Source organism: Pseudopodoces humilis, chromosome 3 (assembly GCF_049639895.1).
Source record: "Pseudopodoces humilis isolate 2021_Gansu_Grassland_sample_001 chromosome 3, ASM4963989v1, whole genome shotgun sequence".
In the NCBI taxonomy this organism is placed as follows: Eukaryota; Metazoa; Chordata; class Aves; order Passeriformes; family Paridae; genus Pseudopodoces; species Pseudopodoces humilis.
In genome coordinates, this window is record NC_142202.1 from 70,648,073 (window position 1) to 70,666,842 (window position 18,770).

At 36.5% G+C, this 18,770-nt stretch overlaps 1 protein-coding gene across 5 annotated transcripts in view; it reads left to right on the forward strand.

Annotated features, from left to right (window-relative positions):
• Nucleotides 1-18,546, forward strand: part of ATG5 (autophagy related 5) — a 73,221-nt gene extending 54,675 nt beyond the window's left edge. For 4 of the 5 annotated variants that reach the window (XM_088053426.1, XM_014263699.2, XM_005518243.3 and 1 more), the window contains one exon: nt 16,198-18,546. In XM_088053426.1, coding sequence (XP_087909552.1) covers nt 16,198-16,237 — 40 coding nt within the window. In that variant the 3' untranslated portion in view covers nt 16,238-18,546. The remainder of the gene's footprint in view (nt 1-16,197) is intronic. The other variant, XM_088053428.1, reaches the window with a different exon arrangement.
• The last annotated feature ends 224 nt before the right edge of the window (nt 18,547-18,770 follow it).

The window sequence follows — 18,770 nt, forward strand, 5'->3', positions numbered from 1 at the left end:
AATTAAGTGTTATCTATCTGTTGCTTCAAGGAAGTCATGCTGTGTTTCCTCATGATTTTCTGTATATGGTGGTAGTGTTCCTGTTGCCAATTAAGCAGCTTTTGTTTCCAGAAGTAATATCAGTTCTGAATGTCAGCATTTATCAAATTGGAAAAAAAAAAGTGAATAATTCACAACTATTGAAAAAAATACTTTGTTTAGTACACATTTATGAAGTTCCTGTAAATGAACATCCCAATACTGTAAACAGCTCATTTAGAAATAGTGACTCATCTTACTAGGAGAAAGGGAGGAACACAGTATGATCTTACATAACTACAAGGCAACAACTGCAAGGGGAAACAGTTTTGATTTCAACAGAATGCTTTGAAAAGGCAAAGGGTTAAAATGATAGAAAACAGAGTTCTGAGAGGGAAAGACTTTTCTACTTCCATGCCAGAAATTTAAGACATTGGGCATAATGCAAAGATAAAAACTGTGTCATGCAGAAGAAAGCGGTTTTCTCGTACTGCTATCATGTCTAAACAATTCTGGATACAATTTTAATTTGCCAGTGTCGTTGAAGTCTTCATAAAACTTGTTTTGTCTCATGCTTCCTTGAAGACTCAAATGGTAAACATTTGGACATAATGACGCAAACAGTAGGCTATCAATCATTCCCAGTTTTCACAGCATTGTTGTTCATTCAGAAAAGCTGCGTGAACTGACCTCTTTCTAAAGCAATGTCATTAGTTCTTTCAGAAATAAAACAAGGATCAAAAGGACTTTCAGGATTTTTCTCTTAAGACTTGCTGTACTGAATGATTTTGTAAAATTAGGGATGAACTGTTTTCAATTAACTCTCAGCTTTTTTTAATGTATAATGTATGAGAGACTACATATTAATTGTTTTTGTTCTCCCTCAGTTTTTTAAGCTTTGACTTACAGTAAATTAGTTAAACAGAAAATTGAATTTAGATTAGATTTGCTATGTAGACTCCTAATTTTGATACAAATGAGAAATTGTGCAACAGAAGAAGGTAAATTTATGCAGTGTGAATGTCTTTGGACAGACATGAAATATGACTGGGCTTGCTCTGCCTGAGGTCAGGCAGAAACTGTGGGAATTGGAGCAGCACAGCACTATCCCATTCCTTGCTGCTCCTGTGGTGAGCAAACTGATGAAGTCTTTGCTCCCCACGTCTAAATAGTAAGTCTGTTTGCATGTGCTCTCTGCAGACTGGTCTGTTTTTCAGTGATGTGGAGGTACAGTGTTGAAATACTTTCCCAGTCCACCTAAATTTAAAAATATAACAAGCCCTGGGCAGTTTTAGGCACTTTATTAGCCACACTTTCATCCCACATGGCTATGAGAGTATTGTGAAGGGTTAGAGGTCTTCCAGAGTGTGAGTGTACTAAAAGATGGTTAAAAGGTTGCTAGTAATACAAATTCTAGTCTACTTTCTCCTCTGCTGTGGGAGTCATCTTGCAGGCCACAACTGACCTTCAGACCACTGCTTAAGCTATTCCTCCTTGTGTCCTTGACTCACTGGTGCTTTCCATGTTGAAGGAGGTCACCCTGTACTTCTCCTTTCTGGTGTGAGTCATTATTTGTGCCTGTTATCTTTTCCTAACTAGGCCATATGCTTGGATTATCCTTCTGCATCTGACTTTTGTCTTACTGCTGACTTCTTGATTTTTATTTTTGTTTTTTTTTTGACTCACACAAACATCTACCTGCCACAATTGCCTTTTTGTAAGTTGAAGTGGCAACTTTGTTTTTTCTGTGTTAAAATTGCATACCTTTTGATTTAGTAGTCCTTTTTGATCAAAAGGGGTGGAAGTTCAGAGGTTGGCTTGACATGATAGAATTGATAGTCATGACTACAGAATTAATTAATATAGATTTAATTTGTCATGACCACACAGAAAGGTGCAAATGATCTGAGAATAATGTGGCGGCTGTGCTTCTTCTTAGCCATCTTCTTTTCTAAACAAACTCTTTACATAATCAGAGAGGGCTTCTGTTGTGTGCAGAATGTTCTGGCTGACTTGCTCCTGAAAGGAAACATAGTGACTATGTGGGGCTACTTGTGATCTTTCTGCATACAGTTCCTTCGGAAACACTGAACATAGCTTGGTTTTAAGGCTTGCTCCAGCTTTACCTCAATTGACTCTGCAAGGATTTGGTAGCTTATGAGTGCTTTGCTCCTTTCCTGTTGGCACATAGGATGAAATGTAGTAAGTCCAAATGCCAAGATTCTGCACTTAGGACAGAGTAGTGTGGAGCACAGATACAAACTGGGAGAGGAGTGGCTGGAGAGCAGGCCTGCAGAAAAGGATTGGGGGGTGCTGGCCAGTAGCAGACTTGGTGGCAGCATTGTGTCCTGGCAGCCAAGACAGCAAACCATATCCTGGAGTGCAAACACATCACAGACAGTCAGAAGAGGTGATTATCCCAGTGTATTCAGCATCGGTGCAGCCTCACCTCGGGTGCTGTGTGCAGTTCTGGGTCCCACCCAATGTCAGTGTGTTAAGGTATTCCAGTGCCTACAGAGGAGAGCAACAAAGCTGGTGATGGGGCTGGAAGTCATGTCCTGTGAGGAAGGGGAGACAGAGGTGCTAAGGTCTTCCCCGAGTATCCAGTGATAGGACATGTGGCGATAGCTCAAAGCTGCGCTGGGGAGATTTAGGCTGGACCTTATGAAGCATTTCTTTACTAGGACAGTTTTCTAGAGAGATGGTCAATGCTCCAAGCCTCTCAGTGTTTAAGAGGCACAATGCCCTTAATAATATACTCTAACTTTGGCCAGTCCTAGATTTCTCAGGCATTTGCATGAGTTGATCATTGTAGGTCCCTTCCAACTGCAATAGTTAATTCTAGTCTTCTCTTTCCTCTTGCATCCAGCAACTTTGCTAACATCACAAGAGCAATGTGCTGTTTCTTTGTGACTTGGAAGAAGTTTCTGGGCAAGCACATTCAGAATCATAGACTGTAGGAAGAGGTCAGCAAATAGGGAGATAATCCTGTTTCTTGAACAAGCCTTTGGAAATTTGTTCAGCTTCAGCTAAATTTGTTCTGCTGGCCACCCAATAAGTTTTATTAGTATCAGACTCCAGACTGTTCTCTTTAAATTAGTCAAAACGCCAATGACTTTATTCAGGCACAACAAAGTTTTTTAAGTCTATCATTAACAGTAGTAGTATAAAATGGAGAAAGTAAAATCCTCCACAGAGCAATAGAACTTCTTCAAAATTTAGCTTACTCTGTTTGAAAATCTCAAGCCAGCATTTCTAAAATTCTCTTCAGAAAAGAGGTGGGTTTTTTCATCCTAGAATAGTCTGCTCTTCCTGGGAACGTCAGTGTCCTTCCATCAGTTTCCTAACAGTGCTATATACATTTGGAGATCCAGGCAGTTAAGAAAAGATTGTGGAAAATTACTGACAGAAAACCTGTTTGATTTTTAGTCATCTGCTATATATGTGAATTTTAGGAGACCTGTTGCGATTGAAGCATCTTGACAGTGCTTTGGTTGTGTTGAATTTTCAGTTTTAAATGAGTTTTTTTTGTGTTTTAGGAGGAGACCTTAGGTTCCTTATGCACTGTACACATTGCAGTGTGTTCCCACAGAAGATATCACTTAGATAAAAGATGAGTCAAGAGAGACCTGAAAAGAAGGAATTAAGAGGCATAGAGGGGTGATGTGGCTTGTATCTGGTCACACTGAGGTCAATAGCAGAGTTAACTGGGTTTTTTTGAGTCGTGATCTAAGTCAGTCTGTCTTACTCCAGAGACCACAGAGGTCACTCAGTATGAGTGAGCCATCAAAAACGTCACAGAAAGAAACCCAAACCAAACCTTCCTACTTGTTTCTTGTATGTCCTGGCTTGCAGAAATAAGCATGTCAGCAACAGTACACAAAGTACATAGATTTACAGGATATTTCTTATGGTTAGTTTCACAGAAAATGTGACAATACCTTTAGTGCTGTAATGTAATTTAGTGCAAGAGTAACTGGAGATTGGGGTCTAGCAAAGCATTCAGGAGACAGTAATAACCCTTTGAAGATCCACAATGTGAAGTTCTCAACCAGGAAAGCAAACAAACAGATTTAAATGATGTGGTCCCAGTGTTTTTATTTATACTTGTAAACAAAAGTGGGCTAGAACATGTGTTGTTTGTGCTGTATGACTATTAGCAGTTCTTGGGCATAATTTTGGTCAAGGCATGTTAATACTCCCTCAAGAAATTTGAGCAGGGTTCATGGATTAACAATCTGGGGTCTATTCTCAATAGGCAGTAGAAAGGGGCAGATAATTTAGCTGAATAGGCATGAACTGTTCTCCGGCATTTGCCCTTAAGTTCAAAGAGTGTGTTCTGGCCCATTTTTAAAATTATATCTATACCTTTAAATTAGGTGTATGTACTGTGTCTTTGGGGGTTGGCTGAGTAAAACCACTCACATCTTCTTTGCATCTCTCTTGCAGTCTGGTTCTATTTGGCCTTGATGCATATAGGTAACCTGATTTTTCCAGGAGATAAATGTCTTGCAGGGCTGGAAAAAATAGAGCCTGCAAAACAAAAGGACCTACAAAAACAAGTAGGAAAAAAATAGCTGTTTTACCAGTAATGTAAAGGAGAATAATCCACTATGTGTTCTACTCTCATCTCTAAGAATTCAGCAGCACTTGCTAACAGTAATTGTCCCCTGCTTGAGTACCCCATTTTAATCAGAGATTTCAATAACCTCACAATCAGTGGATAAACAGTCAATATCTTTATATTTCACTTTGCACCTGCAGCCATTTGGAGAATATCTGTTAAAAAAAAGAGGTAAAACTTTTCGTTATGTCCAAGCTGAAGTCTTATGCAGTGGTTTGGCTTGTACACAGAGGTGCTACAGTCAGTGAAGATTTGAATGCACTTGTGCTCCTTGCCCTTTTTGCAGATAGTATCATCACCACATTTACAGTGACAAAATGCAGCAGGTCTCTACACTTCGGTAAAGTTCATTAGGTCCAGTATCTTTGTGCAAGCTATCACCAGCCATTTAAGCCAAGAAGCCACCTGTATGAACCAGATACACAAACAGATGCCCTTCTGACGCTTGTGATGTTTGGCATCAATATCCTCAGATTGAGAGATGGTTGCAAAGCCAGTTCTCTTTAGTGTTGTGAGCTAATGCAGCCAAATTTGTGGTAATTAATATCAGACCTCTATATGTTTGTCTACATAGCTAATAATTCCTAGTAATCTTGCTAGCTAATTAATGATACTAACGTAGCAAATTTTGTTTGCAAATGGTTTATGTTTGTGTTGTAAACTTTATGGATCTATTTTTCTGCTATAAAGTGGAAAATTACTTTCTGAACTCTAAATTAAAAATATTTAGGTTATGAGTGAAACTCTCATTAAAAATAGAGGTTATATTATGGTCTATCAGCTTTGCAGCTAAATGTCTTAATATTTTGGAATGGAAAAACTAAAAAGAACTTTTGATGAAAACTTACTTCCAATTTTGACTCAGACCAGGTAGCTGTTTAGAGAAGGGATTATTTTTGTTAGTGTTCAATGTATAGAGTCCTGCAGGTATTCCATTACTCCTTTCACCACTCTTTGCTGAATTCTTTGATGCTAGGTTCTTTAATTTTACTGTGGCAGAGATCTCTAAATACTTTCGTCTACTAGCTGTTCAAAAGAATCTACAGTACATGTACAAAAAAAAAGGTATTTCATCTGTGCAAACTCTACAGCCTGCTCATTACACAATTTATTTTTCGATAAGTAAGGGCCCGGAAGAAGCTAATGTAAGTATTTTAGCAAGGGTTTGTATTTCTCTGATAAACAGCACTCCCCTTCTGTTTGTGATCACAGGATGAAAGCTCTCTAAGCTTGTATATGTACATTTTTACTGCTACATCATGTAGTGTGCTCTTAAGATTGAGATCTCATTCCCCAGGAAGCATTTCTGTCTAAGATTAATTGCCCTTTTAAAATCAGTGTTTGATGTATTCCTTTGGCTATATCCTGACTCACTTTAACCCTCTTTGACCTGACCCCACTGACTATTACCGCCATGGCTGGAGCAGAAATCCTTCAGCCTGATGTATGCAGTACAGACTTGAGCCTGTGGTTTTTCACATCAATGGATTCAATTAGCTGAGTTTTTACTGATCAGCTTAGCAGAGGTTGAAGAATTTGTCAGACGCTGAACAAAACTGTCCATACTTTGGGTATAATTGAATAGCCCATCTCAATTTTCACATGTAGTTTGCTTGTGAAGTTGTTTACTTTGTTAAATAACATAATAATATTCCTGGAAGTAGCATTTTTAAAAAGGAAAAAACATTTTATTTTTCTCTAGTTAAATAGGGGATGGCAAAAAACATGAAATAACAGCTATTAAGCCTTCAATCTGTGTGTGTTGCTTATCACTCTTCAGCCAAATGGTTTTAAATGGTAATTATGTCCCAATGTCCACTTTTGAATTTGATGTATTAAACTGGGCAGATAAACTAGCAATTAGCATTCGGGCTTGAAAACAAGTGAACATGCTGGTCTCTTCTGTATTGAGAGTGATTTTTCAGAAACAGTCATCCTTATTTGCTTTGCTAGGAATAGGTCATCATTTGATTAGCTGAAAAGTTCTTTATAAAAGATGGTTAGCCATTAGGATCACAGAATATTTGAAGGCATAATGTGAATTATGGTAACTTGAAAATGAAGTAAACTTGAGGTTGAAAGTTCAAGAATGCCATTAAAAACCTTTAAAAGTGTATGAATGTGCATATGCTTAGGGGATATATAATATGATTGTATAGAGAATTTGTTATTTGTTTGGCATAATAGTACTTTGAAAACAATGGCATTATAGAAGTTCTCACAAACTATTAGTAATGAGGTCTTTTACAGCAAATTGATTTGCTTTAGACCAAAATTTAAAATGTGATTTTTTTTTGTGTTGTTTTTTCCTTTTCCAAGAACACATTGATCATGTTTAGCTCCCTAGCTGTATAGAGAGAGTGCCCTAATTCTAGAGATCAGTTGTACACTGGAGGGAAGGGCAACCTCAAGTGTCTAATTAAGGGCATAGTGCATAAAAGGGTTAACTTATTGTAAGTCAAGATGCCTCCTGTTCAAAAAACTTACACAACTCTTAAAAGTGATTTAGCTCTCCTTCAACAGTGGAAAACATATCATGAATGAGTTGGCCTCAATTTGCACACATTCAAGTGTTTATCTTTTAATGTGCACCCTGCCTGTTCCTCATGTATCTAAATGTGTTATGTGCTTGCTTGTTACATGGAACAGCAGCACTATTTACATTGAACTTTGTCACTTTGTTCACATGTGAATGGCCAAACTTAATGCATTGAAGAGAATTGTTTTATGAGCCTCAGCTGCTAACCCCAGTTTTTTATAAACTACCACAGGTTTATTGCTCCTTCCAAGATGAGGCTAAGACACTGATGCTAAGGAAGAAGGGTTATAAGAATATTCCCTGGGAATTTATTCCTACCTTTTTTTTCATTCTGCCTGAAGCTAGATGTATGATGGAAAGCATCTTTGGCCTTGTAAGGTCTTCTAAAACCCTTTAAAGACTAAGATGTCAGATTTTTAAGAAGTATTTTAGGGTTCTGTCATAAATCAGTTTGGGACTTACTCCAAGAACCCCATTTAAAAAACTTCTATGAAATATACAAGAATAAAATAATAATTAAAAAGCAACAACAGCAAAGTTTAAGTAAAGCTTAACCCATTTCCACCCTCTATCTGCTTTTCCATCGAGTTGCATGAGCTCTTTTACAGAAGGAAAAGTTCCCCTGTCTTACATGGGATTACTGTCAGTGCCAACTGTTTTGGGGGATTGTTAAAAATAATTTGCTCAGGCTTAGTCTGCTTAGTGGTGTTTCAGGCCAAATTTACTTTCTCTAAAAACTTTTTGAGTGGACTAGAAAAAGGGTTTTCTAGTTCATTTGCATGCTTTCTGGCTCCTATGAGATTAGAAGTGTAAGCCAAGTTCTCATATGCTGTTCCAAAGCATCATAAACTTTTACTTGTGCTGATTAATCTGCTTTTTTTGCTGTGTTTTAGAAATGTGGCTATCTAACCTGAGGACAGACTTGAGGTAAAAGATGTCAGGAAATAACAAGAAAGAAAAATTGCACAGGGAAGAAAATTGTGAATGGGATGATGCCAATTATTTGATTTCATCTCAGTATTCAGTGATATTTAATGCAGATAATGGTAATATTGCATATGATAATATTGAACTTCTGTTTTGGGGATAGAGAAGGCTAGATTGTGCCTGGGATAATCCAAGGAATGTACTTATTTAAGATTCTCTATTAAGTCACAGATGTCTAAATTCAAGTTGCAGTGTTTATACCATGAAGATACCAGCCAACTGGCCTGTGTCAAAACCATGTAAAGAAGTAGAACAATAATTAAAGCTAAATTAGCGGATATGGATGTAATCAGTCCATATTTATATCTTGCTTGGAGCTGGTCTTTAGCAGTCAGGTACTCTACAAGAATAGACTTCACTGAAGTTGATACAGATCTGGTTCTGTCATAGCATTTTGGACAAGTAGTTTTTATGAGGAGCTCTGGTAAGATGACATGTAGGCGCTATAAGGGTTAAATTGAGCCATATAATGTGGGTGACAAAACACTCCAGGATGAAGAGACTAATGTTTCCAACTCTTTATTTTGGAGAAGAATTTTAAAAATCAACTTAATGAGTTAGAAAAGATGTGTTGAACACTCCTGTTATCTGTAGGTTGTTCAGTAAAGTATTAAAAATTAACATTCCTTTTAAAAGAGATTTTAAAACAAAATACAAAGTTGTAGCTTTTATTTACCATACCCCAAACTGAAAACAGACATTTAGGAAAACAATGACCTTCAGTTTGTGCAATTGAACTTATGTTACTACCAATGGCTCAAATGAGTGATATTGTCTTGTGCTGATAGTTAACTAAAATCTGTCATGGTCTATTTATATTCATAATGAGCAGTTAGTCTATGCAGGAACTGTAATTCTTATTCTCCAAACCCCATCTTGTGTTTGAAACAATTCTTGTTTCAGACATGGAATAATTTTGAGAAATTTGTACTGAATAATGCACTGACCTTGCATTTCTGTGTGTGTGTTCCTCACCTTAAGTCAGCTTCAGTGGCTTTCCCCAGTGCTGGTGAGGTATGTAGGCAGGAAGGAAAAGTCAGTCCTGCGCTTTCGTGTCACATATCAGCATCTAAAATTTTTGAGGTCAGAGGAACCTTTTGTTGTGGCTAGGCTATTGTAGAGTTGGCTTTGCAGAACTCTTTGTGTGTTCTTGCTCTTGGTCAGAGGATACTGAACAGTGTATGTGCTGACATTATCCTGTGTATCATCTGTGTGTCTCCTTAAACTGATCATCATTCCAGGGAGAGGAAGAGAATAAGGACTTTTGTAGTTTGTGTGGTTGAAGTGAGGTTAAAAGCATGTTAAAATTGCTATGGAAAAGGAGTCACTTTAGCAATAGAGCCTACTGCTATGACAAGCAGGGTCATTTTTGCACAAAATGGAATTCACAGAAACGTAAGGACAGTCTGGAATGTGCTGGCTGAAATAGGCTAGTGTGAAGCTTCTGGAAGCTCATAAGATTCTATTCCTAGTTTAAAAATTCTAAATTCTAACTAAAAAAACCCTGCTTAATCAAACATGTAGTAAACTTAGACCTTAGAGCTATAGTTTTTAAAGTATGAAATAGTTGGTTTTAGTAACAAGAACACGTTTGCTGTCTGAAGTACTTGTATGGGGTTCATTCAAACAGCAGGATATCATTTGGCCATGAGATTTGACCAAAATCAACTTTTTATGCACTTCCCATGAAATTACATAGGTATGGAGCTGTTGTTAGTACTCAGTTGATTAAGTAAACAGTATAAAGATTTATTTTTCCATTTGATCCCTTTATATTGAGATTGTCATTACTGTGAATCAGAACACCTTACCATGTTTCTCTACCTTGGTCAGTATTACACATACATATGCCAGAAACTGATTGCAGACGTTCCAGTTAGATTGGAGTTTATGAATGGAAAAGCCTGTAATAATAAGTGTTAGTTTCTAATACCTTTTTTAAAAGGTATTGAAGAAAAGCATGAATATTTAATTTATACATAAGTTTAGTTCATTCTGTAGTTATGGTTGCTCCCTGAGCAAAGAAATACTTACAATGTATTTTTTAATTCATGGCTATCTGCCTATAGTAAATTTACCTATAGTAAATACTACAAAAGTGATGTTCATAAGTACTCCTTAGCCTACTTTTTTTTTTTCAGTTTATGAACATGTAGGGTTTTTGAAGCACACACAATGAAAATAATTGTGAAGCTTGTTTCGTTGTAAATGGTACCCTGTTTTGTCAGTCTTAATACTGGACATTGGAGCTGTTTGGACAGGTTACTGTTAAACAAGGTAGATGCTCTTTGTCAAGTTTCAGGGCTAACAAATTAAACCATTGCTGACTTTATTGAGGTTTGAGGGCTTTTAGAGATGCTACCTACTTAAAAGTGCAAAAAGTGAAGTACGTTCATCTAACATCTGTTTGTTTCTTTTCTACCAAAGTCACTGGTGGAGAATTTCTTTGGACTATGAGACTCTTTTGGGGCTGTCTCATCTCTGTATGTCCTAGAATATCCAACCTGAGGTGCATAGAGAGGGGAAGAATAACTTCAGCCACTGTTCAGTGCTTTCTACCACATGTGGTTACAAATTAGAACACAGTCTTTGAATTTGCTTGGTAATTTAGAATAGTCGTTTGTAAATAAGTGCAGTTTCATGTGTGATCCTTGGTGCTAGACCAGAAGCCTAGCTTCCAAGAAAGAAATTTTCACTTTTGCTTACTGGAGATTTAGCCTTGCCCAACTTTGGCTTTAGGCTTTCAAAATTGGGTCAGCAATACCTGTCAGTAACAGTCTTAGAGGTTGCACACTACATTACTCACACATAGTACATTACTGAAAGCTATGTTTCTGTAAGTAATTTCCTAAGAGATACTACAGAGGTAGATTAAAATCTTTCCAGTGAAGGTGTTGGTGTGTCTCTTCAGATTCAGAGGTGTCCGAGGCACAGGTGCTGAGCACACATGGTTCTCCTGCCAGATAATCTGAGGAGCAGAAGAAACAAGGAGCAAAGCAGCCACACCACAGTCACAAAAAGAAAATTCTGCTCCTTATAATGCTGTCCCAAGATGAGTTTTTGTATAATATGGTATAGCCTATTGTCAGGAATAGCTTTAGTATCATCTTGTCCAGAGCATACCATATACTCTGAAGGTAAGTGACCAAATGTCTGTGGCCCACTTCACAACTGGAAAAGCTGGCATCCAATTATGTTACACTATTAAAATGCTGCTACTGCGTGAAACTTGGTTGTGTTTACTCCTTATACATTTTAGTGTCCTTGTCTATAGTCCTGTGGCCTTGTAGCATGCAAGAAATGCATTGTTTGCCCCTAATTTGAAGTACCAGGTTCTATTTGTGTTTTCAGAGTTGTAAAGCCAATTTTATAAGTGGTACTGCCCCTGATGACAGGCAGATTCTCGAACTTGCTATGCAGAGAGAGCTTGCATACTGAGGGTTCTAATTGAGTACTCCAGGGGCACTTTTGCTAAAGCCTGAATATCTTGTATTGTCTATAGGTTAAGGGATTTAAGCCTGCTAAATTGCCCTGACAGGTGATTGCTTGAGGCCACAAATCAGAAGGGAGGTATTTCATCCCACTAAAGAATTTTAAGTGGTACATCACAGATGTAGTTTGGCTAGAGGAGCTGATCTTGTGTAGGTGAAAGGGTATTTCACTGCAGCACTGCTGAGCATTGAGGTGCTAATCTGAGTAAAAACCTGGCTGAAGTAAGTACCTGTGACAGAGGCAGTGCCTTCTCACTATTCTGCTCTCAGGCACTTGAGTCTGTCTCAAAACAAAACCAATATTTTATCCATCTTCAGTTCTTTCTTTTAAATAAAAATGTCACTCAGTAGGAAAAAATTATTTAGATGCATCAATGGTTATGTGCAACCATCTGAATTGATGCTGAATAAGCCGATTTTCCTAATACCAAGTCATTTACTTTACAAGCGGGAACTTATATAGCTGGAGGAAAGAGAAGAACTTACTGTGTGATACCATGACATTGCACATCTTCCCACCATCTCTGAAGTCTACAGATTTTCTTGTTTGTTCTTCTGCTGTGTCTCACTGATTCCTGGATATTGATGGGTTTTTTAAAGGAAGCTGGGGATTAGCAGCAGTGAATATTGTAGTTAGGGCATTCTCCTTAAAGAAGAGAGAGTGGACTTGAGCTGCCTCAGTTTGAGGGCTTTGAGCCACTCTGTCAAGGACTCACTTGAGATGCCACAGGTCACTCTCTCTTGCTTCCTTCCAGCAGATGCCTATCTGCAAAAGAGAGTCCTTTGTCAATATTTTCTTGTAGAGGTTTCCTCATCAGGAACATGGAGCCACCTTATAGGTGTCAGAAAAGCAGATTTCTTCTTAAGCGCTTCACTTCAGATGTTCTTGTTTCTCTCAATTTTCTGTACAGAGCTGGAAAGCTTTTCTGGCTTTACATGATGTGATTAATTAGCCTGGCTCTGGTCAACACTTGAAGTGTTGCAGCCTTGAGTTAACATCTAAGTGAGCTGAATGTCTCAAAAATGTCTTAGTACGTAACATGTAAGCATAGTTATCTGCCTTCTGGAGATGGAATATTGTTAAGTTTTACCAAAAAGCTTTATCATCTGTGCTTACAGCTTGCCTCTAAGTAACTTGAGTGGGCTATATAGTACCTTCTCTGTTGATACAGCTCCAGAAGGAGAGTGGAAAGAAAAAAATTCAATAGTGGGATAACCACTCTGATAGATGACTTAATTAGTTTTCAGGGTTTTTTTTGTTTTTGTTTTTTTGCAAGTGCCAAAACAGTGTTTGTTATTGTGCATCACTTCAGTAATATTGAAATACTCTGATTTTAAGTAGTGCTATGAAAACTTACAAAACATATATTTTTATGCTTTTATTTTTCTTGTATTTCTACTTCATCTTGCTCCCAAGAGTAATTTACAGCAACGAAAAAAGAAAAAAAAAAAAAAAGAAAATGATAGGTCATGTGATAAGTAGCATAAAACTCAGTTCTGACAGGATTTTAAGAAGACAAAAAAAGTTGGTGAGGTTATTGGAAAGTTATTGGAAAGTTTGAACTTAGTGGTTTTGAGGAAATCCTGGTGGTTTTTTTTTTTTCACGTTACTGAACATTGTAGAATGGGTATTGACAGTAACGATATCACCAGGTCTGGACCCTGTGCACTGCAGATGAGCAGAGTTATTTGCCCTAATTTTCACAGGCATTACCTAATGACATAGAGTGGCATTAATCTTTGAAATTAGGTCGTTTAAATTTTATAATTTAAATATATGTTGTGTTTAGCAACTTGTAGCCTTTGTAGATGCATTTTGTCAGTTTAAAAAGGCTTCTTGTGATCATAGAATGTGAGGTGGGGAAGAAGAGGACAGCAGTTGGTGTCTCAAGATGCATCTAAAATCATGGAAAGAAAAATACTTTGTAAATCTATTCATCTTTTTTATCTCTAAAACAGGTGGATGAAGTTTTCATGATAGCTAGCAAATCATTCAGGACTTAGATCACAGTGGAAATGGATAAGAATTAGCTCTTAACAAAACAAGAATACTCTTCAGTAATATTTTTAGTGTATTTGCTGTTGACAACTTTTTGCTACAAAAAGTAAAGAAGAGTCTATATGAGAGACACCGTGATTTATAATCGGATGTATGATGGAAAACATGAAAGTTGAGGAAAGTTTTGGTAAATGTGCCTTAAATGAGAGTTTATGGTTCTTAGTAACAAAAGAGGAGAAGAATGTTGAAGTAAAAACATTGGATTTTGTGAAAGAAGGCTGCAGTAAATACAGAATTGGGAGATAAGATCTCTTCAGTCAAGCCTTAAGGGGAAAAGGAATTAAGGAGAAGTGATGCTTTGTCAGAGATAATACTAAAGCACAAACAATGCTAATGCAGAGATTTAGATTTTAATTAAACTGTAAATTCTTCATTGACCTCTGAGGCTTTCTTAGTTTGCCAAGGAACAGAATAAAAGACTTGTATGAGAAAGGGACACAGCTGGGTAAGGAATAAGGAACGCACAGAGATTACCTGCACTTCACTTTTAAGCAAGAGTAGGCACATGCACACACATCTGAAAATACTATGTTGCACAGTAATGGAAGAGCCAAACAAAATGTTTATCATTTATAAGCTTTTCCTCCAGTGGCAAGAAAATGATGCTGGGGGTTCTAAAGCTTTTCATCTTATTTTTTGTAAGTTTTGGCTAAAAAGAGTCCACTGCATTCTGCCATCTGGTTTTATGCAAATTAGTTGTTTCTGAAAATTAAATACTATGAAACATTAAAAAAAGGTCACTAACACCAATTTGAGGAATACCATAGGTAGGTTTTAATTTTAAAGTGTTAAATACATACATTTGGAGGTTATTTAAAAATATTTAGGTGTTCCCTAACTTCTAAGAACAAAGAAAACTGGTGTTGTAAATGAATGAATGCACCACCACAACTATGTTTCTTGAGATCTTTTCTTCTGGAGTTTATTCTTTTGACAATCTGACTGGTAGGCCAAATAAATACCTGTTTCAGCTAGAAATACCAGAAGTTGGTTTTTGAATTATGTGTTTTGTTCTTCAGACTGGTCTGCAATAAAACCAGAAACCAGCAAGTGTTTATGCTTAATTTAGTGTGATGATGTGTGTATTATGCCATTTAGAGAATCAGGACTTTGTAGAGAATATACCATATGTAGGCAAAAAATAATAAAAGTTATAATGCTTTATTTTAATAACTGTCTGCTCTTGTAGGAAGAATTATTACTAGCGTAATGTCAACTACATGTTTAAGGATGATTTTTTTACCAGCATAATTTAGCTGTGTGGGCATAGATAGCTGGTTATCCTACAAACTTCTTCAGGCAGTTGTCAAATCATTTTGGCTACCAAACAAATGTGATTTTATCCATGTTATAAAATAGAAATTACACTACAGCTGGGGCAGCTGAATAAAAGAACCAGTAATGGTACCTACACTTCTAGATTTTGCTCTCTTCCATGCAGCACTTGGTGAGCATGGTGGTTTGTTCTATAATAAAGACACTGGAGGGGGGACATAAAATCCCAATTAGTGAATGCAGTAATACTTTTGAGTACTGAATGTGGATTTCACTGTGGTAGGTCCATGTGAGAATGGCATGGTATAGAATAAAATGAATGAAATAATAATGAAATAGAATAAAATGAAAGGTCACTGTCTACTTTTTCCCTCTTAACCATTATTTGAAGCATATTTCATATGCTCTTCTCATCCCTTGTCTCTGAAATAAATTTTCATTTTTTGTTGTTTTAGTTCATGTCATGACCGTTATGTCAGTTGCTTTAGCTGGTTCCCATCATTTGAATCTAAGGACCAAAGTACTTGCATCCTCTGGGACAAGTATAAATAAAAAGAATTGAAATATTCTTAGAAAATACTCTTGTTACACTGGGAATCATTTGCCTAACTTAGCTTTTCCAAGAGATGAAACTAAGTGAGAAAAAACCGGTGCCAACTCTGCCTTCGGAGTAATTCGGAAATATTGCTTGTGATTTATGTAAATTATTCTTAGCAAAACAAAATTACTTCAGGAATAACACATGTACTATATTACACATAGTCCAGCTCTTTCAGGGGATCACAGTATTAAGAATATAATTTACCAGTATGTTTTAGGAAGCTCAACATTTTAAGCATGATCTATGTAAAATTCATATGCCTTACGGCTGGGTGAGATGGATGTGCCTTAACTAGGCTGACAACAAGCTGGGATCATGGTAGGATTAAAAACAACCCTCTTGTAACTAATAAAGAAGAGTGGCACTTTCATTAAGTTTCACTTAATTCCAGTTTTTTCTTGGAATTAATTTTAAGTCAAAGTTTCTGTTTTAGATGATACAAATCTCAGCTTTCTCCACACTGATACTTCTACTTTTCATTCTGTTAAATGTTAAACTCTGTAACACCAATTAAATCTACCGTAAATGAAGTATGAGTAAATGTTTAATCTTTCTGTGAACTTTGAATGGTATACTAGTGGTTTCTCTTTTTCTTTGAATTAGATGGAGAGCAGAAGACTCAAGTGATGATTCATGGAATTGAGCCAATGCTGGAAACACCCATTCAGTGGCTAAGCGAACATATGAGCTATCCAGATAATTTTCTCCACATTAGTATCATTCCCCGACCTACTGATTGAAAGTCAGCTATATTCGTATGAGGATCATTCTCGAGCTGGAATTCTAAGGGCATGTCAACTTCTTGCTTCTGTCAGTCTTGACAGAGGCAGCCTGACCAGAAAAAAAGAAACCAACAAAAAGCCGAAACAAAACAAGAAGTCCTCACTGCTGTAAGCCAAACAGGAAGAGAGATCCTATCATCAGATAAGGGCAATTGGGCTGATCTTATTTTGCATCACTGCTGCGTTTGTTCACCGCTGTAATTAAATCAGTTGCGATATGAAAGAATTCACAGGACTTCTGCAAGTCTGCTGTTTTCTTGTAAAATATAATTAAACTGAAACTGTCAGCCGAAGAGCAAATGGAAATATGCCACTTGATTGTATTTCTGATTAACAAATAAACAGGGCTGTTTCCTAAAGAGGTAGTGTTTCAGCTTTGAGGGTGGAAACATTGGTTTAATTTTCTAGAAAGTTAGACACTGAGAGATTTGGTTACCAATAGCTTTTTGTAAAAGATCAAATTACTGTAAATCCATCTTTCCTTAATGAGAAGTTCATGTTTACAGTATATGTATTGGTATGCAAATGATCTTTTAACTTTGATAACAAGCAGTGAGAGATTTTAGAGTAAGCCCGTGAGCATGTTTTGTCAGTTAAAAACATGCACAACTTAATAATTACAAATACTTTTGTATGCTGTCACTGAATACTCCAGTGTGTTTATTATTCAAACCAATTTTCATAGACTAGCAACGATGTAAGATAATTTGTCTCAGGAGTCATCATGGCATTTCTTTGTGCTCATCTAAATTTTTTTTTTTCTTTAAGAATATATTTTCTTAATTTACTTTAAAAAGTTTTTTTTTTTAAAAAAAAAAGTTACAACGATGTTGCAAACAGGATTGTATCCTGCTGTTTATTCCCATAGACTAGGAAACAGTTAAATCATAGAATGATGAACAGATTACTTTTTAATGATTTTGAGTTTTGGAAAGCTGAGGTTTTTCCAAGCTAATACGTTCTTACATTTGTGGTCCCTGAGCAGTCAGTCCACAGTTTGGAAGCTTCTCATCTCATTGCACAGATTTTTTCTTAGTGTAGCAGATGTATTTTTAGGTTATTTGGATCATTTTGGTTTCTAAATGTTTGTTACCATTGCAGATGCTACTCAAACTCTACCAATTTTTTTTTTGTGTTACGCTAAATTTATCAAACTCTGTGCTCTATTGCATTGTCTGCATTTTGTGGCTGTTTGTGGCAGAAAACTATGTTTATAGTAGACATATTATCCAATCTGTCAAATATTATCCAATATAAAGAAAGCATGACATTTTTCTTTCAAAAATAGTGGCTGTCGAAGCTCCTACTCACAGTCTTGACTTGTAAATGTCCCGGTAATTCCCAGTGCTGTTCCCATTGGTTTCCATGCTCCCTTTATGGTAGGATACTTACCTGTATCTGAAAAAGAAGAAAATGAAAATCAATCAAATGAACAAAAACCTCTTTCTGAAGCCAGAGGGAGGAAGGATCTCCATGGGTGAGGATAGGGTTGAGGCGAAGAAGAGCCCTGAGGGCAGAAAAAGACGGTAGACAGATTAGATACTGTTTAAAACATTAATGAGGAAATAGCATTAAGGAAATGGAAGGGTAAAGGTACTAATGAAACAAACCTATGCTGTATTTTGCAGGACATGAAGAATTTTTAAAACAAAACAAACCATGCTGGTCTGTGTTTATGCAGAATTGAAATATAATATTCTTATGGTGGGATGATTTAGTTCAGTCATTCTAATTCCCAGTTCTGTTTGGAATTTTTGTTACAGTGTTGGATTGGCATTTGTAAACTTCCTTAGGCACACATATCTAAATATTTTGGAGATTTTCAAAGTCCTCCCAATGGAGAAAGCAAATATTTTGTAGAGTCTTCATATTTAAAAAAACTCCAAACTTTTGTAGGGATAATTTTTCCATTAATCAGGATAAGAGGCAATACATTTCAAAAACTGTAGAAGATTGTCTTTCCTTTGTTTTAAGGTAAATCTGGAGTGGGTCACTGGCTATTTTAATATATTCTACACCAGCATTTTAAGTATACAGCTCTTCTCATGGCCCATGTTTGGCGGTAAATCTGACTTTAAGGCCTAGCATGGAACAAAGAAATAGCTTGGCTTTAAAACATACTCTTTCCTCTTACTTTAACTATTTAAACTTTATTAAAAAATAAAACAAAGTTTGAGTCTGTCTTTATTTCCAGATAAATAAGGATCTTTGTAATTGGATGACAAGAGTATTTAATTAATACTTAGTAAGTAGGAACTTCTGAGAAGAGGTTCTTAGAATATCACCACATATAGAAGGGTTCTGAATTAAAGCAGGTAGGTATCTATTCTGTGTTAAAATATCTGGTTTTGAGATAGGCATGGTGACATTTTGAAATGTCACAGTAAATCTGAG